This window comes from Ranitomeya imitator, chromosome 4 (genome assembly GCF_032444005.1).
Source record: "Ranitomeya imitator isolate aRanImi1 chromosome 4, aRanImi1.pri, whole genome shotgun sequence".
NCBI lineage: Eukaryota > Metazoa > Chordata > Amphibia > Anura > Dendrobatidae > Ranitomeya > Ranitomeya imitator.
Window position 1 is genome coordinate 261,531,860 of NC_091285.1, and position 27,031 is coordinate 261,558,890.

Sequence of the window (27,031 nt, forward strand, 5' to 3'; positions counted from 1 at the left end):
TTACGGTTTGGGAACCTACCCGTGCACCTCATACGGTTGTGCACACGTGTTTCTAACTACGTATTTTCATTCCAGTCCGGAACCCATTGTGCCTGACCTGATGTTGCCTGGCATGGCGGACGGATTTACATGGTGCACAGGTGAGGCGTTTAGGATTGAGGGCTAAAGGACCTGGTCCCTCATCCCACATGGAAATAACCATCTCTGTGCTTGCTCAGCATACGGTAGAGGCTAAAGGACCTCTGCTTACGTCATGCCCATGTGATTCAAAGAGGTCACCGGAAAGGGCGGGGTCTCGTCGCCGAGTGCAAGCCTGATACAGGGAGTCGCCTTCTGCTGTGCTCCTGCTGAGGCTGCGGCGCCACCACACTGAGGAGCTGAGAGACTCTTGGGGAGCAGATAAGGGGATGTTACTGCTGCAACCGCACTTCAGTGGATGAGGCCACGCCCCTTCCGGTGACATCACTCCCTCAAAAAAAATCAATTCCTTCCCAGACGCTACCTTCTACCCTGTGTTTAGATCACGTGTTCGTTGTAGCCGGAGCTCGGCAGCATGGCGGAGGATTCCACACCCCCGCAGCCGGGTGGCGGCAGGAAACGTCCACGGGAAACTAAGCCAGGCAAGTGCGACCCCGACTGCCTGCCCTGTCCTGCCGGTGGCCGCGGCGCTGCCGGGGATATGTGGCATCTACTGCAGTGTTTGTTCCTAGTGCGCTGCCATTGCACTGCACACAAGTGATACAGCACGGTTGTGTCCCCCATGGTCATAGGCTGTAATGTGTGGGGTCATCAGCAGGTCCGCTGTGTCCAGAGCAACTCGACCTATGGCTTGGCCTGTGGTCCGGGACTGCCGACCTGTCGCTGACCTTTATGGCTTGGCCTGCGGTCCGGGACTGCCGACCTGTCGCTGACCTTTATGGCTTGGCCTGCTGTCCGGGACTGCCGACCTGTTGCTGCCTGTATGGCTTGGCCTGTGGTCCGGGGCTGCCGACCTGTCGCTGCCTGTATGGCTTGGCCTGCGGTCCGGGGCTGCCGACCTGTTGCTGCCTGTATGGCTTGGCCTGTGGTCCGGGGCTGCCGACCTGTCGCTGCCTGTATGGCTTGGCCTGTGGTCCGGGGCTGCCGACCTGTCGCTGCCTGTATGGCTTGGCCTGTGGTCCGGGGCTGCCGACCTGTTGCTGCCTGTATGGCTTGGCCTGTGGTCTGGGGCTGCCGACCTGTCGCTGCACGTATGGCTTGGCCTGTGGTCCGGGGCTGCCGACCTGTCGCTGCACGTATGGCTTGGCCTGTGGTCCGGGGCTGCCGACCTGTCGCTGCCTGTATGGCTTGGCCTGCGGTCCGGGGCTGCCGACCTGTCGCTGCCTGTATGGCTTGGCCTGTGGTCCGGGGCTGCCGACCTGTTGCTGCCTGTATGGCTTGGCCTGTGGTCCGGGGCTGCCGACCTGTCGCTGCCTGTATGGCTTGGCCTGCGGTCCGGGGCTGCCGACCTGTTGCTGCCTGTATGGCTTGGCCTGTGGTCCGGGGCTGCCGACCTGTTGCTGCCTGTATGGCTTGGCCTGTGGTCCGGGGCTGCCGACCTGTCGCTGCCTGTATGGCTTGGCCTGTGGTCCGGGGCTGCCGACCTGTTGCTGCCTGTATGGCTTGGCCTGTGGTCTGGGGCTGCCGACCTGTCGCTGCACGTATGGCTTGGCCTGTGGTCCGGGGCTGCCGACCTGTCGCTGCACGTATGGCTTGGCCTGTGGTCCGGGGCTGCCGACCTGTCGCTGCACGTATGGCTTGGCCTGTGGTCCGGGGCTGCCGACCTGTCGCTGCACGTATGGCTTGGCCTGTGGTCCGGGGCTGCCGACCTGTCGCTGCCTGTATGGCTTGGCCTGCGGTCCGGGGCTGCCGACCTGTTGCTGCCTGTATGGCTTGGCCTGTGGTCCGGGGCTGCCGACCTGTTGCTGCCTGTATGGCTTGGCCTGTGGTCCGGGGCTGCCGACCTGTCGCTGCACGTATGGCTTGGCCTGTGGTCCGGGGCTGCCGACCTGTTGCTGCCTGTATGGCTTGGCCTGTGGTCCGGGGCTGCCGACCTGTCGCTGACCTTTATGGCTTGGCCTGCGGTCCGGGGCTGCCGACCTGTTGCTGCCTGTATGGCTTGTCCTGCGGTCCGGGGCTGCCGACCTGTCGCTGCCAGACTCTGTTTTGTGTGGAGTAGTTATACAGTGATTCTTCTGGTTGCAGTGCAAAGGTTACGTTCCCATTTGCCATATAGCTCTGTGGAAAGTCTGCAGTGAAATCCACAGTGGCAAATGTCTAATTATTGCTCATTTCAATCTTTGCTGTGAGATCCGCAGTAACATCCGGTCTGCAGCACTACTCATTACTCTGCTGATTTTCTCTGCAGCACATGAATGCGATTTCATTCACATTAGTACTTCTGTAATAGGCTCAACACTCCGTAGCAGAAGATTTGTTGGGTTTCTGGGTCTGTAATGAGCCCCACTTACTATGTTAATTTAATGTACCTTGTTTTTTTTGTTTTGTTAATTTTCTGCAGCTGTGAATGAATCTGAACTACTTACAGTTCCTGATGGCTGGAAAGAAGAGCCTTTCACTAAAGAAGATAATCCAAAGGGGCTTCTGGAGGAGAGTAGCTTTGCCACGTTGTTCCCCAAATATAAAGAAGCCTACCTCAAGGAGTGTTGGCCCCTAGTCCAGAAAGCACTGAATGAGTATGTAAGTATCTGCAGAAATACCGATCTATGAACTGATGGCAGGGTCATAGTGTGACCGCTCTTATAAGGGAAGCATCAGTGCCAAGGAGTGGAAACAAATGTTTCTTTGGTGCTTAATATTGATGTGTCAGCTGTCAAGGTATAGTTGCCTATGAGCATTTGCATTTATGGGTTATCAAAATGTGCATTAACCCATTCCCGACAGGCGATGTACTAGTACTGCTCTGCGGGAACTGCGTTCCCGTAAACAGCAGTACTAGTACGGCGGCACGATCGTGCTGTGAGCGCCATGGCAATCACGGGCGTGTGTCAGCTGTATGTGACAGCTGACACCCCGCAGCAATGCCCACGATCGGTGCTAGCGCTGATTATGGGCATTTAACCCCTCTGATGCTGCTGTCAGTAGTGACAGCGGCTTAGAGAACAATCGCGCAGGGAGGGGGCTCCCCGCGCTCTCCAATCGGAACATTGCGATGCGATGGCTGCGGGGTCCTTCAGTGAGGTGGCTTTCAGCTGTTGCTGAGAGCAGGTGGCGGCAAGCCTCCTGCACTGCCTGTCAGATTGCTGATCTGACACAGTGCTATGCAAAGTGTCAGATCAGTGATCTGACATATAGTGATGTCCCAACCTGGTCTAGGGGGCTTGCTGTAGCCTGGTGACCCGCATGTTGTCATTTAGACATCGGGTCATCATGGCAACAGTCGGCCCCTGTGATGACTTCATGGGAGTGCCGATCATAGAGGAGTGGAGGCTCCCTCTCCCTGCCTTCTAATGGCGCTACAGCGCATAGCACTATGGACTGCGCTAACGCAATGTCCCAAAAGGGATCACGTTTGCCGATCCTGCTAGCACAGATGCCCGATCTGCGCTAGCGAGGAACGGACCTCGGACGCTGCAAGCATCGTCTTCGGTCCCTCCTAAACTAACGGGACATCGCTAGCGCGTGCCAAAAATGGCATGCGCTATCGATGCGCTAGAGATCCGTTAGAACATTGCAGTCAATGGGTGCGCGAACGGATCCGTTGCATGGCGTTAATTGCGATTATTTCGCCATGTAACTGAGTCCGCTAGCGTTAACCCATTAACGCAATGTGAACCTAGCCTAAATGTTGTTGACGCTATCCTTTGCAGCATTTAGGGGGTTAAATTGCACCTGGCAGCGAGTGCCGGTGTCAGCTGTAATAGCAATTGCACACCTGGCGGCAATTGCCAAGTACTTCCCAACCATGACATAGTGGGTACATCAGAGGTCGAGAAGGGGTTGAACCACTAAAAAACACAGATGGAAGGTTTCAAACAAATTTCTTGAGCATTTATAGCTCCATATTAGGCGTTCATTTGCCAAAAGGGTCTATATTTATTTTTTGTGAGGTATATTTAGAATTAATATGTTTGCGTGTGCGATGATAACAGGGTTTAGGATGCCGTTGAAAACTGACATGCAAATATTCTGTAAAGATGGAGGCTGGGCTTTCAGAATTTCCTCAGTTGTGCCCAGGGAATCCCAGTTAGACCCTGGATTTGCACCAGGCAGAGCATCTATAAAGTGTACTGATCCCACTATGAAAGGAGGTGATTATGTAGGACTTATAAAGGTCTACATGTATTTCACAGCCATTGAATAATATGTGATTTTTCTTTGTTTTCAGTTTGTGAAAGCAGAATTAGATTTAATTGAAGGCAGCATGACTGTTACCACTACCAAAAAGACATACGATCCTTATATTATTGTACGAGCGAGAGACTTGATAAAACTACTAGCCAGGAGTGTGCCCTTTGAACAGGTGAGTTATTTCTTCATCATTTATTCATACTTTCTAGTGATTAAATGAAAATATCTCCAATCCCACGTGAACTCTATAGGAAGGTAATAAATGTGTAGTTCCAACATGACAACCCCTGTATGGCATGAAGCCAGCCCAGCATTCAACAGATTTCTAAGGCTACGTTCACATTAGCGTTTTGCGTGTTTGCGTTGGGCGCAGCCGCGGCGACGCATGCGTCATGCGCCCCTATATTTAACATGGGGGGCGCATGGACATGCGTTGTGCTGCGTTTTGCGACGCATGCGTTTTTTTTGCCGCAAGCTTGGGGTGCAGAGGACGCAGCAAGTTGCATTATTTTTGCATCCAAATTTCGGCAAAAAGACGCATGCGTCGCAAAACGCAGCATTTTAGCGTGCGTTTTGTTGCGTTTTTGTGTGCGTTGCGTCTCCGACGCAACATCGCACAACGCAAATGTGAACATAGCCTTAGAGTCCGGCTTTTCTAACATTTGGCGGCATGATGTGATACCTTTTCCTATGATCAAGGGCTTCTTTTTTAAAGTTAGAGAATAATATGTCGTCGTACCTTCTATGTGGTACTTATGGCAAGAGGCACATTGTTTCTAGTTAATAAATGCTGTTCTGAGAAATTGAGCTGGCAATCGGCCCTATGTGTGCTATGAACACATCCGGCATCATCGCGTCCCAGAAAGGGGGCGGAGCTTAGCGCAGAGCGGGTTTGCTGCTCCGACGAAACCGCCGGCCATCCTGATTGTGGACACATACCCTTAAAACACCATGTGAGCCCTGCACCAAATCGGCTGGCATCACTGTCCCCGCTCTTGGACGCATGGAACATCAGGAGGAAGAGACCGCTGTGGCTGGTTGCTCACTTCCTCAGAATGTGAATTCATCCGAAGTTGGAGACCGTGGCACCAGCACTGATTGGGTGCAGGGCTCATAGAATTTTTCTCTTGAGGCATGTGATTCTTCTGTATGAAGGGGTTAAGGTCCGGTTCACAGTGGCCGGACTGACCCAAAGTTTCAACCTTCTAGGTGTTCAGGTCTGGAGTCTCACGGTTAGTCTGGGCATTGTGGTGCACATACAGATGTTCTCATTCCTCGTTTCTCTTTTCTCAGGCTGTGAGAGTCCTCCAAGATGACATGGCATGTGATATAATTAAAATTGGAACATTGGTTCAAAACAGAGAGAGATTTATTAAGAGGAGACAACGGCTTCTTGGACCAAAGGGATCAACTCTAAAGGTAACATTACATTGTACACATGTAAAGCCGGGTGCCCCCAAATCGGAAGTCGGCAGCGCTTTGGATCTAGCACATGTTCACTTTGTCTAAAAAGCTGCCGTCTATTGAACACGGGTAAATCAGCATGTGATCACTGAACCATGTGGATTCACTGCATCCAATACATTCTATGGGTGACATTTCTCTTGCTGAAACTAGTCCACAAGAGAAAGTGACATCCTGCGGTCTGGACTGACGCCCAGCATGGGGATAGTGGACATTGGATTTCTTGAAATCCCATCCAGTATGCTGTCACAGCTGGCCGCTGTGGGTTTGAAGCCCACTACAACTACGGATCGTGGGCACAGACCCTAAGAAAAGGAGAAGTCTGTTTGTGCCGTGAGGTCGCTCATGTACACCACTTATTTTTCTCTGTTCCTCAGGCTCTGGAGCTGCTCACAAACTGCTACATAATGGTCCAGGGGAATACCGTCTCTGCTCTGGGGCCCTTTAATGGCCTTAAAGAGGTAAACAGGGTTTTTTATGGTTATCAGCCAATGCAGTCCTGCCTGTGATAATGAGATGACTGCTGATTAACAACTGTAAAAGGACTGGATGACAGAGTGAAAACAGCAACATTTAGGGATATTTGTATTTATAATACGAAGTGTTAAAAGATATAGACAGTCATAGGTCAAAGTCTTTAAATACATGCAGTTGAAAGTGTTAGCAATAGGGTTTCCTTTTAACCTTTTGACTTCTACAGTTTCTGTATTGCTGTATTTAGCAGGAGACAGAATGAAATAACCATGAATCTGTTAGTAAAGCTGTGTGATGTCGGGGTTCATAACCACTGTCTTTTCCTGAACGATCTCCTAAGCCAGGGGTGGGCAATTCATTTTCCCAAGGGGGCCCCATGAGAGAACGTGACTGTTGTGAAGGGCCGAACCAATAAGCTGAAATTAATTCTGCTCAATATTAACATATTATTTTATATTAATATTATGACTTGATATTGAGCAGAATTAAGTATGCTGACATCCCCCTATATACCGTATAGAGTATGAGCCCTTACACAGCCCCCCTATATAACATATGAGCCACATTCAAACATCCCCTACACATGGGAGAAAAAAAGCCACATACTGACCTCGCTCCATTCCCCCAGTGCCCTTCCTTTGCTCCTGTCTCCAGTGCAATGGCCTCTCCCCAGTGCACGGCTGACGCAATGACGATTTCTCGCCAGCTCATTGGTGGAAAAAGGGGCCGGCGGTCCAAACTCTACCAATGTTTTGATAACGGTCTACCTCCTGGGGATGCGGATGGACGGTGGGAGGGCATGATGTGGCCGTGGGACACTGCCAGAGGGCCAGATGTGACCCCCGGGCTGCACTTTGCCCAGCTCTGTTCTAATCTGATATCTGCCCAGATCATAGTTCAACGTTCAACTGATCATAAATGAGCTTAGTAGATGTTCTGGAGGGAAGCGCTAAGGTTTACAGACTCTGCTAGCTAACAAGCTCACTGATGGATTTGTTACTTCATTTTGTAATTTGCTATGCACTGTGGTAGAATTTAGACGGTCCATTATTTTCTATAAAATTATACATTTTATGTTTTAGTTTTGATCTTGGAGTCTGCTCATATTGCCTCTGCTTATATTCATTTAATACATTTAATTAAATCTTATTGTAGGTTAGGAAAGTAGTTCTGGAAACTATGAAGAACATACATCCCATTTACAACATAAAGGTAAATCTACCTTGGTTCCCTTGTATTTACTGAAAGCAACCAGAATAAATGAACTCTGAAATCACATGGCGCAATTTATTGAAATTCTGAGAATTGGAGATCTCTAAAATAAAACTCTGCATCTAAAATTATATTCGAAATAAAAGAATCTTTTGACATCCAAATTTGCAAACTTATACATTTTCAGTCCAAATAATCAATTTGCAGTGAGTTGAATAGTAAGATTTCAAAATTCCAATCTCTTTAATGCAAACGAAGCATTAGTAATGTATAAGCGAGCTCAACCTACTGTACCAGACAAGTTTGTGCACACCTGTTCATGCAGTTTTTTTCCTGTTGCAATGTGCACAGTGTATCTACACTGATTCAGACTGAAGGCAGCAAAACTACAAACGAACATATATGGAGGCAAGACAGAAAGAATCAGGTGGATAACAACCCATGATATGTGTTTAAACCTTAGATTTCTCAATGTACACCCTGTTGTACTCTGATAACAGCTTTATGTACCCTCGGCATTATCTCATGCATACGCATCAGGTGTCGCCTGGTATGCCTAGTGTATGCTGTGTAAATCGGACCAAGATCAGAACACAGCGCGCAGGCTTGCGGTTGTTCTGAGCCAAGCGTGACACCTTGATGTATTGCTATGCAGCTGTCGTGCTCGGGTCAGGAGAGCCACCAGCCAGTACGTGCTCTGTGTTCTGATCTCTGGCCAATTTATACGGTATCTGACGGCGCCCTGAGAGGGGTTACCTTGAGGAATCTAAGGTTTAATGCACTTTCTTTTTTTGTTTCATGTGTGTTTCTTTGCTCCCTTCTACCATATGTGTAGTTTTGTGGTTTTAATGCCTTCAGTCTTAATCTACGATGTGCACACTCCAAAAAGGGCAAGGAAAGCCAATGCACAAACAGGTGTCAAACTTTTCTGACTCATACTATATACGACTAGGCCTAAATGGATGGTAATAGATTTCAGTGCTGTTGCTTCAGTTGTATGGCTTTTTCTCTATCTCTGTTGCTAAGCTGTGATGTCCTCTCACTATCCAGATTCACCCCAAAATGGCTACTGCTTCTCCAGCGTCTGCTTTCTGCAGGCTATCATGGTCTCTCTTAATGTGATTCATATTGATACATAGTTTCAGCTGGCTTTTCACATTGAAACTCTGCAGCTCTTCAGAGTAAAACAAATGTGGCTGCAATAGCGCAGCTAGTGTCACATGAATGCTCCCTGTGGTTCCGGGCCGCATGGTTCTGCTGGCAGGTTTCCTTCTAATATGGTATAGATGGTCTCTATACAAGATGTGCAAGATGTAAATTAGCAGTTACTTCTGTTGTAATTCTGTAACTGCAGAATGTATCAGTTAAAGGGGTTGTCCTGCTTCAAATATTATTAGCACATTGTCTCAGACATATCAAATAAATGGTGGCTTTACTCCTTCTTTACGGGATCAGTAATGCCCCTCTGCTGCTTAGACTGTTAGATGGAAGTAGTCGACAGCGCTGCAATCATCACTGAGCCCGGTGATGGCCGGTGGCATGAGCCGCTGAGTTCAGCCATGGGCTGCAGTGGTGATGTCACGTCTGCAGCCTGTCCTTGAACTTGACGCTTGTTCCAACTACCATAGCTGAGCTCAGTGATTGGCTGCAGCACTGTCAGTGTAACATCACTGCTTCATCCGGTCAACAAAGAATGGAGCAGTAGTTAGGAGGCAGCGCTGGACACAGGAAGGGTAAATAAAAGCTCGGTTTATTTTCTACGTCTCTGAGCCTTTGGGCTAACTATATTTTGAGATGGGACAACCTGTTTAACAAAAAAACCAGTTTACTGTGGTTCTCCAGGGAAGATCATTCATCTTAGGTCATGTCTTCAGGCTCTAATGATCAAACGAGAGTTGGCTAAAGACCCAGAATTGAGAACTAAAAGCTGGGATCGGTTCCTGCCCAAGTTCAAGCACAAGAATGTGAGCAAGAGGAAAGAACCGAAGAAAAAAAGGATCAAGAAAGAATATACACCATTCCCGCCACCGCAGCCTGAGAGCAAGGTATAACACTGCCCATCATAAACAGTTGTCAGAAATGTCACTAATTAAAGGGGTTTCCCCATAAACAAAGCCTAATTTTAATCAACATTTTTCATTAATAGATCTTTGAATAATTAAGTTTCACAATTGAATGTGTTTTGTGCTGAGATAATCTTATAAATCTGCCCCTGCTGTGTACTGTGTAATGGCAGTTCGCACACGGTCAGACACGATCTCCAGAATTGTTTGTTCATGTGGAATACAATAATTTACTAAAACAGATATGCCCAGAGAGCTGACAATCCCTTAAATGGTTTGCTTATTCGTCAGTGGGTACATTTGCAAAATGCTTGTAAAATAAGCAACTTGGAAATATTCTTATTATAAAATGCTCTTCATTTTGAATGATGGATTTTTGCTATATATTAACCCCTTTCCAACGTTGGGCATAATAGTACCTTTCTGGGCACATGATGGCTGATCTATATAGCTGACATGTGCTTACAATAGCATTGGGTGGAATCGGGAACCACCGGCAGCTATTAACTAGTTCAACCCTGCTATCAATCTCTGATAGTGGCATTTAACTCGCACATGATCACGGGTCACCGAGGGGTCGGCGTGACAGCCAGAGGTCTGCAGCAGACCTCAGTGGTTTTTATTGCCAGATTGCTGAGAGTGCCGCCCCGTGGTCGGCGCTCATAGTAAGTGATCATTTCTGCTACACACAGGCGATCTGATCATAGCCTGTGTGTAGCAGAGGCGATCAGAGTACTGCAGCTTCTAGGCTACTAAAGCATGCAAGAAAATAATAAATATAAAGTTCAGGTCACCCCCCTTTTGCCCCATTCAAAATAAAACACATATTTGGTATCGCTGCAATCAGAAACGCCCGATCTATCAATATAAAAAAAAAAGAATTAAACCGATCACTAAACTGCGTAATGAGAAAAGAATTGAAGCACCAGAATTACTTTTTTTTTTTTGGCGGCCGCTACATTGCAATAAAATGCAATAACGGGCGATCAAAAGATCGTATCTACACCTAAATTGTATCAATAAAAACATCAGCTTGGCGCACAAAATTTTAACCATAACCGAGCCCCAGATCACGAAAAATGGAGACGCTTCAGGTCTTGGAAAATGGCGTTTTTTTTTTTTGTTTTTTTCTTACAAATTTTGGAATTTTTTTTTTCCACCACTGAATTAAAAAAGAACCCTAGATAGACATGTTTGGTGTCTGTGAACTCTTAATGACCTGGAGAATCATAATGGCCGGTCAGTTTTAGCATTTAATGAACATGGTAAAAAAAATCAACGGTGGAATTGCACTTTTTTTTTGCAATTTCACCGCACTTGGAATTTTTTGCCCGACTTCCAGTACCCAATCTGTAAAAACCAATGGTGTCATTCAAAATTACAACTTGTCCTGCAACAAACAAGCCCTCACATGGCCATATTGACCGAAAAGAAATAAAAAAAGTTATGGCTCTGGGAAGAAGGGGAGCGAAGACCAGAAATTCAAAAACTGAAATACCCCTGGTTAAGGGATTAAGACAGACCATAAAAATTTTGATGGTAGTGCTTCTTTAATGGAAGGAAGTGGGGAGTGGTGCACTCTTAAAGATAGACCAAGTGAAGGCCTCATTCACACGAGTACTTTGAACCTGTATGACTTGGTCACTGAATATTGGGACCTGTTCTCTTCAACATATTCATTAATGATCTGGTAGAAGGTTTACACAGTAAAATATCGATATTTGCAGATGATACAAAACTATGTAAAGCAGTTAATACAAGAGAAGATAGTATTCTGCTACAGATGGATCTGGATAAGTTGGAAACTTGGGCTGAAAGGTGGCAGATGAGGTTTAACAATGATAAATGTAAGGTTATACACACGGGAAGAAGGAATCAATATCACCATTACACACTGAACGGGAAACCACTGGGTAAATCTGACAGGGAGAAGGACTTGGGGATCCTAGTTAATGATAAACTTACCTGGAGCAGCCAGTGCCAGGCAGCAGCTGCCAAGGCAAACAGGATCATGGGGTGCATTAAAAGAGGTCTGGATACACATGATGAGAGCATTATACTGCCTCTGTACAAATCCCTAGTTAGACCGCACATGGAGTACTGTGTCCAGTTTTGGGCACCGGTGCTCAGGAAGGATATAATGGAACTAGAGAGAGTACAAAGGAGGGCAACAAAATTAATAAAGGGGATGGGAGAACTACAATACCCAGATAGATTAGCGAAATTAGGATTATTTAGTCTAGAAAAAAGACGACTGAGGGGCGATCTAATTTCCATGTATCTATAATATAACGCTGGGAGCGTCACGCTGTCCGAAGCCTTTATAGACTGCGCAAACGCCGGCGCAGTCTGGGCCTCACAGAGTGACGCTCCCGGGAGATCGCGGTATGCGTTAACACTGAACCAACACCGCGATCTCCAACAGAGAAGCAGGGACCGCCAGGAGGGTGAGTATCGGCTATATTCACCTGTCCCGTTCCACCGCTGCGCGCCGCCATCTTCCCGGTCCTCGGCCTGTGACCTTCAGTTCAGAAGGCGCGATGACGCGCTTAATGCGTGCCGGCGCCGCCCTCTGACTGAACATTCACAGCCAGAGGACCGGGAAGATGGCGGCGCGCAGCGGTGGAACGGAGGACAGGTGAATATAGTAAGTGCTGGGGGGCCTGAGCTGGCGGCGATACCGGCACCTGACCCCCACAGTGCGCCGGTGTCCCCGCCTGCTCAGGCCCCCCAGCACTCGGCGCCGAGCGGGTCAGAGCAGAGTGTGGCAGGAGTAGCAGAGCAGAGTGTGGCAGAAGTAGCAGAGCAGAGTGTGGCAGAAGTAGCAGAGCAGAGTGTGGCAGGATAGGAGCAGCCCATGTCAGAATGGGGGCGCAGGATGGAACAGCGCATGACAGGATGGGGACGCAGGATGGGAGCAGCGCATGACAGGATGGGGACACAGGATGGAGCAGCACATACCAGGATGGAGACCATATCCCAATATAAATGCTCGCCACCCGGGCGTAGAACGGGTTCAATAGCTAGTATATAAGGGGACAATACAAATATCTCGCTGAGGATCTGTTTATACCAAGGAAGGTGACGGGCACAAGGGGGCATTCTTTGCGTCTGGAGGAGAGAAGGTTTTTCCACCAACATAGAAGATTCTTTACTGTTAGGGCAGTGAGAATCTGGAATTGCTTGCCTGAGGAGGTGGTGATGGCGAACTCAGTCGAGAGGGGTTCAAGAGAGGCCTGGATGTCTTCCTGGAGCAGAACAATATTGTATCATACAATTATTAGGTTCTGTAGAAGGACGTAGATCTGGGGATTTATTATGATGGAACATAGGCTGAACTGGATGGCCAAATGTCTTTTTTCGGCCTTACTAACTATGTTACTATGTTACTAATATGGTATTGCCCACAATGGATAAAAATCTGTTAAGAGGGAGCTCATCTGTCCTTCTAAAAACAGACATCATTGTTCTCGCTGACATGTAGAGAAGGCAGCACATAATAAAAAAAAAATGTATTGATGATCATTTTTATTATATTAATGATAATTTTCAACTGCTTACAGATTGATAAGGAGATTGAAAGTGGAGAATACTTCTTGAGAAAAAATGAGCTAAGAAAGAAGCAACTACAAGATGTGAAGGTATATGGAACTGTCCGTGTTTGCTGCAGGGTTTGCCCAGCCATATGGATTTTTTTGCTCAGGATTTTCTTTTTGTTGTTTCCAGATAAAACAAGCTGAAGCAGTTTCCAAGAGGCAAGAAGAGCGAAACAAAGCATTTATCCCTCCTGTGGAGAAACCTTTTAAAGAACGAAAGGAAGGTAAATGGGCGTTATGGAGTCTATTCTGCTGTCAGTGGAGCATGACGTGTTGGCTCTGTCTAGTGATGAGCGAATATACTCGTTACTCGAGATTTCCTGAGCACGCTCCGGGGGTCCTCAGAGTATTTTTTTAGTGCTCGGAGATTTAGTTTTCTTTGCCGCAGCTGGATGATTTACAGCTACTAGCCAGCATAAGTATATGTGGAGATTCCTTAGCAACCAGGCAACCCCCACATGTACTTAGCCTGGCTAGCAGCTGTAAATCATTCAGCTGAGTGGATGAAAACTAAATCTCCGAGCACTAAAAAATACTCTGAGGACACCCGAGCATTCTCAAGAAATCTCGAGTAACGAGTATATTTGCTCATCACTAGCTCTGTCTTTACTGACATGTATCACAGCGCTCGGCTGATCTTTTTGCGTTCCTATTAGAATGGAGCTCGAAATGTGCCAGAATGTTTGTATTGATGCCATTTTGTGAGCGATGACCCTTTTCAGTGGCTTCTTGTATTTTTATTTGAGGGGTCGTGGCGACATAAAAATTTTTTTTTCTTTTTACTGATCGGGTTAACTTTATATTTTAATAAGCTCAGACTGTTATGGATGCAGGGATACCACATGTAAATTTATTTTTATCTTTTTAATATCTTGTTTTTGGAGGGAAAACTGAGGTGACACATACTTTTTTTTTGTTTCATATTCTTTATAATCTTTTATTTTACTGTTTTTGTACTTTAACCTGCGATTATCTGGTCGCTTGTGCTATATACAGCAATGTAAAAGTATTGTTGCATATAGCATAAATCATTTTTCTTTTTTAAGCCCAGCCATACGCTGTTTTGATAGAGCTCTGTGATGACATTCATGGAGGTCTTTCGACAGACTCCACCTATCCAACAATTCATCAGCACACTGCGCTGTTAATGTCGCTGTCCAAGATCAAGAATAGCGTTTCAACAAGTTAAGACTAGTGATGAGTGAGTGTACTCATTGCTCGGGTGGTCTCCGAGTATTTATGACTGTTCGGAGATTTAGTTTTCATCGCCTCAGCAGCATGATTTACAGCTACTAGCCAGCTTGATTACATGTGGGGGATTCCCTAGCAATCAGGCAAACCCCCACATGTACTCAGCCTGGCTAATTGCTGTAAATCATTCAGCTGCTGTGATGAAAACTAAGTCTCCGAACACTAACAAATACTTGGAGGTCACCTGAGCGTGCTCGGGAAAACGAAAGCAACGAGTACTCGCTCATTACTAGTTAAGACATGGGCAAATTGTGGCTGTGTGCCACAGCCATTATCTGCCAGGTATAGGCGGGCACATCCTAAGAGTCTGCTTCATACACCCATTCCTGACTTGTCATACATGTACTGTGAATGTCATAAGGGGGATTAAGCAAAAGGAGGGAAAAAAGGCACTAGTAATAGGGATAATGTGTAAGTAATTCTGTTTTAAACATGAGTCGCTCCTTGACTGACCACCTGCCCTACCTACACGTTTAGATGAGATCTGTGCTACATATTATGCTCCTTAATATGAGAATACAAATAACTAATGTAATGTGATATTTTAGTTGCGATTTCCACGAAGATTGATGTGAATGCCATTAAAGAAAAGGTGAAAAAAGCTAAAAGCAAGAAACTTGGTGCCCTCCCAGAGGAAGTGAAACAGAAACTGTTGGACTCGGACAAGAAGAAAAAAAAGAAAAAGAAATGAATCTATTGTCTTGGATCTGTGAACTGATATCCTGCAATCTGATTCCTCTTCTTCATCTAATGGGAGATTTTTTTTCCCCTTTTATTCAATTTCTTCAAAGAAGATGGAAGACTCACGGGCCTCTGCGTTTCATTCTGTTGCACACATCATGACTTTACAGTTTATATTTAATACCATTTAACTTTCAACCAAGTCTATTTTTTATGTTTTTTTCCACTTAGATTATATTTGTAAAGCATGCGATTTTTACCAGATGTCCAATTAAATCGCATGTTCATATTTTGAGCACCGTTTTACACTTTATTTATAGTATACAAAAATGAGGAATGCTGTAAATACATTGCTTTATTTTCTGTGTACTGATCCTAAATTACCGCTTATATTCTAGGTGAGCAATGCATTCACAAGGAATGTTGGGAGAGCCAAAGGGGTTCTGTGAGAATAATGTATTGATGACCTATCCTTAGTCGGATTCCCTTTTTTACCCTTCGCCATGACAGCACCCACTGGAGAGATAGGGATCCGCCCCAAGGAACAGGAAACCTACAGAGAGATAAAAGGGGGCGGTCCCCCTCTCCTCCTCAGTTTAGGTTTCCTGTTCCCAGGGGACAGGATCGCTGGATTCTCCAGGAAAATCTACAGGATCATACCTGGGCCACAAGCATCCGCCTGTGCGGTCTCTGCGGGAACGGCAGGGGATGCGGTCCTGAAGCAGCGTCGGGGGAGACTCCGTTAGACGGCTCCCCCCTCGTCTGTCCGGCATGAGGGATGGCTGGGTCCATAGGGGCCGCCCGAATCCGATGCGACGCTGCGGGAGTGCGGCCGAAGGAGGCGCCGGACGCGGACCGGCTTATTAGAGGTCCGCGATTCATGGCTCTGCAGCAGCGGCAGCCGGCACACCGCTCCCAGATGCAGGCCGGAATAATGGCGGCCGCACATGCGGGGAGTGGTGGAAGATTCCCCTTACTGACCCGGAGGTGTTGGAGTACTTCCGGGTCACTCACACAGCGGTGAGGGAAAGCGCGGTTTCGCGCAGGCGCAGTACACCGCTGTGTGAAGAAAAAAAAAGGACCGGATCTTGGCATATAAAAGGGGGATGGTTGCAAACGCACAGGCGATGCAACATGTCGTCCCCAGGCAAGTCAGTGGACCCAGCAGATGAGCCATCCAGCAGGAGGTCCTCGGATGCCAGCCGCAGAAGCGAAGCCACAGATTCCAGATCCAGGAAGACGCTTCAACAACCTGATCCGGTACCGTACAGCTTCACTGGGTGAGTGTTAAAACCCCTCTGCCTATAAAGCTGACACTCTTTTCCACAATATCTTCTTCACCCAGGCCAAAAGGAGACAAAAGTCTAAGCACAAACAGTGTGCATTATGTGACGAGCCTCTCCCAGATGCCCACCCCAAAAAACTCTGCAACCAGTGTATCACCGAAACAATGCAGGGTCCATCTATGTCGGTTACAGATATATGGGCCATAATTAGGGAAGAGTTACAGGCCATTACACAAGCCAGTGCACCCCCTAAAAAATCCAGTAAAGAGAAGGCAGTATCCAGCTCTGAGTCCGATGAGGAAGGCGTTATCCACTCAGACTCCTCACATTCATCATCCTCTTCCTCAGCACAATCTGACATTGGTGGTCGGGCCTGTTTCCCCCTTGATGGGGTTGACAACCTAGTAAAGTCCATCAGGAATACAATAGGTTGTGAGGATACAAAAGACGACCAAACTGCACAAGACATCATGTTTGCAGGGTTGGCAGAGAGGAAGAGAATAGCCTTTCCAGTAATTCCGGCTGTCAAGGCACTAATAAGGAGGGAGTGGGAAAAGCAGGACCAGAGGGGTTTTCTCCCATCAGCCTCCAAAAGGAAGTACCCCTTTAGTGACGAGGAATTAAATATATGGACCAAAATTCCTAAAGTGGACGCAGCTGTGGCCTCCACTTCCAAACAGTCAGCCTTACCAGTCGAGGATGCAGGCCTACTTTCTGATCCTCTAGATTGGAAAGCGGAGTCGTCACTGAAAAGGTCATGGGAAGCTTCCACGGGCATATTTAAGCCAACGATTGCCAGCACGTGCACAGCTAGATCCATGCTTGTTTGGATCGATCAGTTAGATCAACAGATCGAACAGGGGATCTCCAGACAAAAATTACGGGATGCGATACCACTAATTAGAGGAACAGCAGCATTCATGACCGATGCGTCAGCTGACTCTCTACGCCTTGCAGCGAGGTCAGCAGGCCTAGTAAATAATGCCAGACGTGCGTTGTGGATGAAGAGTTGGAAGGGGGATACACATTCGAAAGCCAAGATCTGTGGTATCCCGTGTGAGGGTGAGTTTCTGTTTGGGAAAGCTTTAGATGAGATCCTCAGTAAAGCAAAAGAGAGGAAAAAAGCCTTCCCTGACCCCTCAATTCCTTTCTATAGGAAGACCTTTAGGAGGAGACCGTTCGGGAAAAGAACACAAAATGAAAGATCGTCGCGGTGGGCCACAAGAGAGGGAAAACAGAGCGGCACTATGTTTAAAGGCCCCCCCTTCCGTAGAGACAACAAATATTAAAGTACCAGTTACCCCAGTAGGGGGCAGGTTAAAATTTTTCTTTCCCCAATGGCAAAAGATTACGTCAAATTCCTGGGTTCTGAATATTATTAAAGAAGGAATGAAAATAGAATTCCTCCAAATTCCCCATGATTCTTTTGTTTTAACAGCCCTTTCCTCACCAATTCAACAAAGGGCCCTTGAACTGGAAATCCAAAGTCTCATAGTTAAAAATGTCTTAGTTAGGGTGCCGAAGGGACAAGAGGGTAGAGGGTTCTACTCTCCGTTATTTTTAATCCCTAAACCCGATGGTTCCTTTAGAACAATTATAAATCTTAAAAAACTCAATACGTTTATTAAAAATTATACGTTTAAAATGGAATCTATTAGATCTGCCATTAAACTCCTTTATCCAAATTGTAAAATGGGCGGCATTGATTTAAAAGATGCCTACTATCATCTCCCTATTCATAGCAGATATCAAAAATACATTCATCATTTCCAGTACACAGCCTTGCTCTTTGGTCTCTCCACAGCTCCAAGGATTTTCACCAAAGTTATGTTAGAAGTGATGGCCTACCTCCGCCAAAAAGACACCTTAATCATCCCCTATTTGGATGATTTTTTTAGTTGTTGGAAATTCGTCCCTTCAGTGTGCTGAGCGGTTAGCTGACACTGTCTCATCCCTAAAAGACCTGGGCTGGATCATCAACTCCGAAAAGTCCAGACTCATCCCACTTTCTCTCCAGACATTCCTAGGTTTCAATCTAGACTCCACAAAACAAAAATGTCTACTCCCACAAGTAAAGATATCACTAATAGAGGAGAAGGTAGCGGCGGCCATTCACAAACCCCAAATGTCCTTGAGGGCAGGAATGTCCTTACTAGGATCCCTTTCCTCCTGTACTCCAGCCGTTCAGTGGGCACAACTTCATACCCGAACATTGCAACACCAGATACTTCGGGAACAGAGGAAATTTTTAGGGCACCTCGAATCAAAAATAACATTATCAGAAAAAGTATTATCTTCTTTGTTGTGGTGGTTAGATAGCAAAAACTTAACGGAAGGTGTCCCTTGGGTGATAACACCATCCCATACGGTAGCCACTGATGTTAGTCCCCACGGGTGGGGCGCACACATTGGGGTTAAATTCTGCCAGGGAATATGGATTAAGAAGGAGATTTTATATTCATCAAATTTGAAAGAATTGAATGCAGTAAACTATGCACTGCATCAATTTCTCCCACAGCTACGAGGAAACCACGTCAGAGTCTGTTCAGACAACACTACGACGGTGGCGTATTTAAACAAACAAGGCGGCACACGATCAGACGCTCTAATGTCTTCCGCAAAGAATACCTTAACCCTGGCCGAAAATCGTCTATTGTCCCTCTCTGCGGTCCACATCAAAGTAGAGAACAATCAACAAGCAGACTTTCTAAGTCGACACACTCTACATCAAGGAAAATGGTGTCTAAATCCTCACATATTCCACAAAGTAACATTATTATGGGGCAGACCCCAGATAGATCTGTTTGCTACGAAACAGAACAGACAGGTCCAGAAATTTGCATCTCGGTTCCGTGCAGACCACCCGGACATTCTAGATGCTCTTCAAACACCCTGGCAATTCAAGCTGGCATATGCCTTCCCTCCGATAATTCTGCTTCCACAAGTAATACAGAAGATCAGGGAAGAACAGGCCAGGATAATATTGATAGCACCATTCTGGCCCAAAAGACCATGGTTCTTGTGCCTGCAGTCAATGTCGTTAAGTAAATAAGGCAGCACACTGCAGCGCTAAAACATATAAACACGAAATTTGAACTGCATTACTGCACTAGAAATATGAAAAATGAGAGCTTTTAGCGCATAAAAATGGCCAATTTTATGTGTACCTGGTAGCCCCTTTACGGCATCTCTCTTATACCAGGTCCTAAACTTGCCTTACCTCGCTGAGAATAAACGTCTCCATCTGAATGGGTGCATGTGAAACACCTTCTTAGACTAAAATTCTTTCTCTATGTGGAGGGGTATTGGACCTGCTGTAATTAAAACACCTAAAGCTAGGAGGCGGAGTGCACGATCAGAAGGCTAAAGAATACATTTCAAAAACCTGACCGGCACATCCAAACATAGACTGAGTGTGAACAGGTGCTGAACCTAGAGTCGCCAACTCGTATATAGTTAAGTAAATAAGAGATGCCGTAAAGGGGCTACCAGGTACACATAAAATTGGCCATTTTTATGCGCTAAAAGCTCTCATTTTTCATATTTCTAGTGCAGTAATGCAGTTCAAATTTCGTGTTTTCAAGTTTACATGTTTTAGCGCTGCAGTGTGCTGCCTTATTTACTTAACTATATACAAGTTGGCGACTCTAGGTTCAGCACCTGTTCACACTTAGTCTATGTTTGGATGTGCCGGTCAGGTTTTTGAAATGTATTCTTTAGCCTTCTGATCGTGCACTCCGCCTCCTAGCTTCAGGTGTTTTAATTACAGCAGGTCCAATACCCCTCCACATAGAGAGAGAATTTTAGTCTAAGAAGAGGTTTCACATGCACCCATTCAGATGGAGACGTTTATTCTCAGCGAGGTAAGGCAAGGTTAGGACCTGGTATAAGAGAGATGCTGTAAAGGGGCTACCAGGTACACATAAAATTGGCCATTTTTATGCGCTAAAAGCTCTCATTTTTCATATTTCTAGTGCAGTAATGCAGTTCAAATTTCGTGTTTTCAAGTTTACATGTTTTAGCGCTGCAGTGTGCTGCCTTATTTACTTAACTATATACAAGTTGGCGACTATAGGTTCAGCACCTGTTCACACTTAGTCTATGTTTGGATGTGCCGGTCAGGTTTTTGAAATGCAGTCAATGTCGGTGACAGATCCATGGGTCCTTCCCTCAATCCCAGACCTTCTCTCTCAGGGACCTTTCTTCCACCCCCAAGTGGACAGCCTCCACTTGACGGCCTGGAATTTGAAAGGCAGATATTAAATTCCAGGGGGTTTTCAAAAGGCCTCATTGATACTCTCCTGCTTAGCAGGAAACCATCTACAACAAAAATTTATACCAAAATATGGAAAAAGTTTCTTCAGTTCCATACAGGTTCAAACCCCTCTGAAGTTCCAATAAAATCTATCCTAGAGTTTCTACAGAAAGGGAAAGAGCTAGGTCTGTCACTTAACACACTAAAAGTTCAGGTGTCCGCTCTGGGAGCCCTCTAAGGCCATAATATTGCTGGTAATAAGTGGGTATCCCAATTCATCACAGCTTGTGAACGGGTTACTCCTGTCCACATACCTAGAATAGCTCCTTGGGACTTAAACCTAGTTCTAGACTCTCTAAAGGAACCTCCATTTGAGCCTATAGACACAATATCCCTGAAACACTTATCACTAAAGACAGCCTTCTTAGTAGCCTTAACATCGGCTAGAAGAGTCAGCGACATTCAGGCCTTGTCGATAGATCAACCTTACCTTCTCACATTTCATGACAGACTAGTTTTAAAACCAGACCCCTTATACCTTCCTAAGGTAGCAGGGAAATTCCACAGGTCACAAGAAATTCACCTTCCTACTTTCTTTAAAGGGACACTGTCACCTGAATTTGGAGGGAACAATTTTCAGCCACGGAGGCGGGGTTTGGGGGTTTTTGAATCACCCTTTCCTTACCCGCTGGCTGCAATATTGGATTGAAGTTCATTCTCTGTCCTCCGTAGTACACGCCTGCGCTGTGCAAGATTGCCTTGTGCAGGCGTGTACTATGGAGGACAGAGAATGAACTTCAATCCAATATTGCAGCCAGCGTGCAGCCAACGGGCAAGGAAAGGGTGAATCAAAAACCCCCAAACCCCGCCTCCATGGCTGAAGATTGTTCCCTCCAAATTCAGGTGACAGTGTCCCTTTAAAGACCCCTCTACTCCTGAAGAACAAAAATTTCACACTCTAAATGTCAGGAGAGTAGTTTTGCAATATATTGAGAAAACTAGTAGTTGGAGGCAGAGTAGGGGTCTGTTCATATCCTTCCAGGACAAAAAGAAAGGGTATGGAGTCACAAGAGCAACATTATCCAGGTGGATAAGGGACGCTATCCGGTTGGCCTACTCCATGAAAAATGAAGAACCTCCAGAGGGCATCAAAGCACATTCCACCAGAGCCATGGCTTCCTCCTGGGCCGAAAAAGGGAACGTTCCAATTGAGGACATATGTAAGGCCGCTACATGGTTGGCTCCTTCCACTTTCTATAATCACTACAGGCTTAATATTTCATCAGACTCTGACCTACACTTTGGCAGGACTATCCTCAGCACGGTGGTCCCCCCCTAGGTGTTGGTCTCTGGAAATCTCTCCAGTGGGTGCTGTCATGGCGAAGGGTAAATAACCGGATTACTTACGGTAATGCTCTTTTAATGAGTCCATGACAGCACCCAGTCACATCCCTCCCTAATAAATAAAAGCCAATGTAATTACTTCTATGAAGTTTTTAACCGGATAATATGTTGCAAATATTTGACTAACACTCGCGGTCCTCCGGGTACTCTGAAATTAAACTGAGGAGGAGAGGGGGACCGCCCCCTTTTATCTCTCTGTAGGTTTCCTGTTCCTTGGGGCGGATCCCTATCTCTCCAGTGGGTGCTGTCATGGACTCATTAAAAGAGCATTACCGTAAGTAATCCGGTTATTTTTTTTTTCTCTGGCCGCATGTAAACGGTGTACGGTGCCAGAAGAGCTTTGTTCAATACGCTGTTTACTGTACGTTTCTCTGTGTTGCTTTTTGTATTCTATTGAATGGAGAGAAGGTGAAGTGCCTGGTAGCGGCCACATAACAATGCATGTAGCCACACTCTTCAGCTCTACATGTCTTTACATCTCACAGATAACAGCTGATCATTGGGGGCATGCTGGTTTCCCATGGGTAGGTCATCAATATTTTCAAGCAGGACAACCTCTTTTAAAGGGAATCTGTCACCCTCTGGGACACTTTTAATTGTTATGCTATAGAATAGTTCAAGTAGTCATACCTATATGCCTCAATACCGAGGTCTTGTTGAGAAATTCTCTTTTAATCCTGGATGTTAATGAGTTCCGGGGCGTGCGGTGCCTGGAACAAAACTCTGCCTCCGGTGTCCATTTGTGTACAACCACCTGATGGGAGTCATCAGCATCACAGTGTACTGGTGGTCCTGGAATCCTCCACCCTGTAATAGCGCTATTATATGTACCTACTCTGCCCTTCTGGGGCATTGGTACTGGCGAGTCACTTTACTACTTCACTTCAGTAGTAGTGACTCACCTGTGCAGAAGAACAATGAAGCCAATGCCCATAGAAGGGCAGAATCGGTACATATCGCGCTATTACAGGGTGCCTGTGTGGGATTTCCAGGGCCACCAGTACACGTCACAGGGCACTGTGACGCAAATGAATACTGGAGGCAGAGTTTTCTTCCAGGCTCTGCATGCGAAGCCTGGAAGAACTCCTTAACATGCAGGATTAAAAGATGATTTCTCAACAAGACCGCAGATATAAGGCATACATGTGTGACTATGTGCACAATTCTATCATCTGTATGGCCAAACGAATAGCTTAAAAACATCCCTGAGTGGTGACAGACTCCTTCCTTTTAGAAGTCTGCAGGATTGTGACTGTATCTGTCGACTACTAATATGTCATTTTGGATTAGCACAGAAATACACAAGGTTACCAAATAATTCTATATGCAAGCTTCAAAGGGGTGATTGCCTGACCGCAATTTCTATATAAACAAGATTAAAGAAATGGCAGTCAGCCTGGACTCATAAGTAGAGATGAGTGAATATGTTCGGGTCCATCCTTATTGGGCAAGCTACAGCACTTACCAAATAAGCTGCAGAGGGAACCCGGCTTCCTGGATCGCTCCCGATAATCAGCTATTCGGTGCCGCAGCTACATGTGTCCTGGCTGTGACAGTCACAACAAACAGGCTCTCCAGGCATGTGCTGTCTAGCAGCCACGACACATGCAGCTGATCAGCCGGCGCACTCCATGTATCCGGGTTCCCTCTACAGCTTATTCGGTAAGCGGTATAGCTTGCCCAGTAAGGAGGGAGCCGAAGATATTCACTCATCTCTACTCATAAGGCCATCAAAACCAATGAGATATATGTACAAACAGGGGCCTGTAAAAGGTTTGGCACCCCTTGTCGAAATTACTGTTATTGTGAGCAGTTAAGCAAGTTTAAGATGACACATTTCCTTTAGAATTTTAGTAAAAAAAAACAAAAAACTTTTTTTCCCATTTTAAAATTTGCAAAAAGGAAAATGGGCTGATGCAAAAGTTTGGTCACCCTTGGAGATTTGTGTGCTCATAACTTTGACCAAGGATCCTGTTAGGGTTATAGCTTGTTCACTATCATCAGTATGAAAGGCCAGGTGAAGCAAATTTCCCAGCTTTATAAAAACCCAGTCAACTCTAACCTTGTGCCAAAAAACAGCAGCAATGGGTTCTTCTAAGCAGCTGCCTGGCACTCCGAAAATGGTGGAGGCCCACAAAGCAGCAGAAGACTATAAGAAGATAGCAATGTGTTATCAAGTTGCCCTTTCCTCTGTTCGAAATGTAATTAAGAAATGGCAGTTAACAGGGAAATGTCAGTGAGGGCGGCTCGTAGGTTTGCTAGAGAGGCACATCAGAACCCCTGCTTGGCTGCAAAAGACCTTCAGAAAGATTTAGCAGACTCTGGAGTTGTGGTACATTGTTTAACCCCTTAAAGGGAAGGTACCGCGTTTGTAGGTCATTAATAAATCACTGAAATGTAGCATCACATGCTGCTATAAGCAAGTTTGAAATGCATGTGAAACAGATTTCATGTGTTATATGAGTTTAAAGAATGCATTGGGGGCTGACATCTTGGTTTTGCAGCAGTAGCAGGGCCCCATCAGTGTCAGATTACGGCACCCTATGGACATAGGGTCAGCGCCGGTCTATTATCTCCTATCTGTAACATTGCAACGGAAAATGCTCCCCCTAGTGGTAAATATGTATATTTGTAGAAATGTTTGCAAACATTGCATTAATACATTTTAATTACCATTTTAAGCTTAATTTCACAAAAAAAAAAATACAAGAAAACTGGTGGCACCTTCCCTTTAAGCCGCAAGGGTGGTTTGCACGTTAATGACCGTGTCAATTTTTACAATTCTGACCACTGTCCCTTTATGAGGTTATAACTCTGGAACGCTTCAACGGATCTTGGCGATTCTGACACTGTTTTCTCGTGACATATTGTACTTCATGATAGTGGTTAAATTTCTTCGATATAACTTGCGTTTAAAAATGAAAAAAAAATGGAAATTTGGCGAAAATTTTGCAATTTTCCAACTTTGAATTTTTATACCCTTAAATCAGAGATATGTCATGTAAAATAATTAATAAGTAACATTTCCCACATGTCTACTTTACATCAGCACAATTTTGGAACCAAAATTTTTTTTTGTTAGGGAGTTATAAGGGTTAAAAGTTGACAAGCAATTTCTCATTTTGACAACACCGATATTTTTTAGGGACCACATCTCATTTGAAGTCATTTTGAGGGGTGTATATGATAGAAAATAACCAAGTGTGACACCATTCTAGAAACTGCACCCCTCAAGGTGCTCAAAACCACATTCAAGAAGTTTCTTACCCCTTCAGGTGTTTTACAGGAATTTTTGGAATGTTTTAAAATAAAAATGAACATTTAACTTTTTTTCACACAAAATTTACTTCAGCTCCAATTTGTTTTATTTTCCCAAGGGTAAGAGAAGAAATTGGACCCCAAAAGTTGTTGTGCCATTTGTTCTGAATACGCCGATACTCCACATATGGGGGTAAACCACTGTTTGGGCGCATGGTAGAGCTCGGAAGGGAAGGAGCGCCGTTTGACTTTTCAATGCAAAATTGACTGGAATTGAGATGGGACGCCATGTTGCGTTTGGAGAGCCCCTGATGTGCCTAAACATTGAAACCCCCCCACAAGTGACACCATTTTGGAAAGTAGACCCCCTAAGGAACTTGTCTAGCTGTATTTTGACAGCTTTGAACTCCCAAGTGTTTCACTACAGCTTTTAACGCAGAGCCGTGAAAATAAAAAAATCATTTTTTTCCACAAAAATTATTTTTTAGCCCCCAGTTTTGTATTTTCCCAAGGGTAACAGGAGAAATTCGACCCCAAAAGTTGTTATCCAATTTGTCCGGAGTACGCTGATACCCCATATGTGGGGGGGAACCACCGTTTGTGCGCATGGCAGAGCTCGGAAGGGAAGGAGCGCCATTTGGAATGCAGACTTGGATGGATTGGTCTGCAGGCGTCACGTTGCATTTGCAGAGCCCCTGATGCACCTAAACAGTAGAAACCCCCCAGAAGTGACACCATTTTGGAAAGTAGACCCCCTAAGGAACTTATCTAGATGTTTTGACAGCTTTGAACCCCCAAGTGTTTCACTACAGTTTATAACGCAGTCGTGAAAATAAAAATTAATTTTTTTCCCACAAGTTTTTTTTTTTAGCCCCCCCAGTTTTTATTTTCCCAAGGGTAACAAGAGAAATTGGACCTCAATAGTTGTTGTCCAATTTGTCCTGAGTATGCTGATACCCCATATGTTGGGGTAAACCCCTGTTTGGGCGCACGGGAGAGCTCGGAAGGGAAGAACCACTGTTTTACTTTTTCAACGCAGAATTGGCTGCAATTGAGATCGGACGCCATGTCGCGTTTGGAGAGCCCCTGATGTGCCTAAACAGTGGAAACCCCCAATTCTAACTGAAACCCTAACCCCAACACACCCATAATCCCAACCATAACCCTAACCACAGCCCTAACCCTAATCCCAAACCTAACTTTAGCCCCAACCCTAACCCTAATGGGAAAATGGAAATGAATACATTTTTTTAATTTTTCCCTAACTAAGGGGGTGATGAAGGGGGGTTTGATTTACTATTATAGCGGGTTTTTATGATTGGCAGCCGTCACACACTAAGGCTACGTTCACATTAGCGTTCCGCTAATGTGTGTCGCTGTTGCGTCGGCGACGCAGCGGCGACGCGCCCCTATGTTTAACATAGGGGACGCGTGCGTTTTTTTGGTCGCGTTTTTCGACACGTGCGTCGTTTCCGACGCTAGCGTCGGACGCAAGAAAATGCAACAAGTTGCATTTTTTGTGCGTCCGACGCTAGCGTCGGAAACGACGCACGTGTCGAAAAACGCAGCGTTTTTGCGCGCGTTTTTTGTGCGTCGCGCGTTGCGTCGCCGACGCACCGGCGCGCAACGCTAATGTGAACGTAGCCTTAAGGACACTTTTTATTGCAAAAAATATTTTTTGCTTTACCACATTTTGAGACCTATAATTTTTCCATGTTTTGGTCCACAGTCATGTGAGGTCTTTTTTGCGGGACGAGT

General features: G+C 45.8%; 1 protein-coding gene across 1 annotated transcript; it reads left to right on the forward strand.

Moving 5' to 3' along the window:
- The first annotated feature begins 280 nt into the window (after nucleotides 1-280).
- KRR1 (KRR1 small subunit processome component homolog) lies at nucleotides 281-15,365 on the forward strand. Its single transcript, XM_069764573.1, has 10 exons — nucleotides 281-620; nucleotides 2,540-2,718; nucleotides 4,367-4,501; nucleotides 5,623-5,748; nucleotides 6,171-6,254; nucleotides 7,423-7,479; nucleotides 9,354-9,524; nucleotides 13,106-13,183; nucleotides 13,269-13,362; nucleotides 14,938-15,365. Exons 1-10 carry the CDS (start codon nucleotides 554-556, stop codon nucleotides 15,078-15,080), a joined length of 1,134 nt encoding a protein of 377 aa, XP_069620674.1. The 5' UTR covers nucleotides 281-553; the 3' UTR covers nucleotides 15,081-15,365.
- Nucleotides 15,366-27,031: the final 11,666 nt, after the last annotated feature.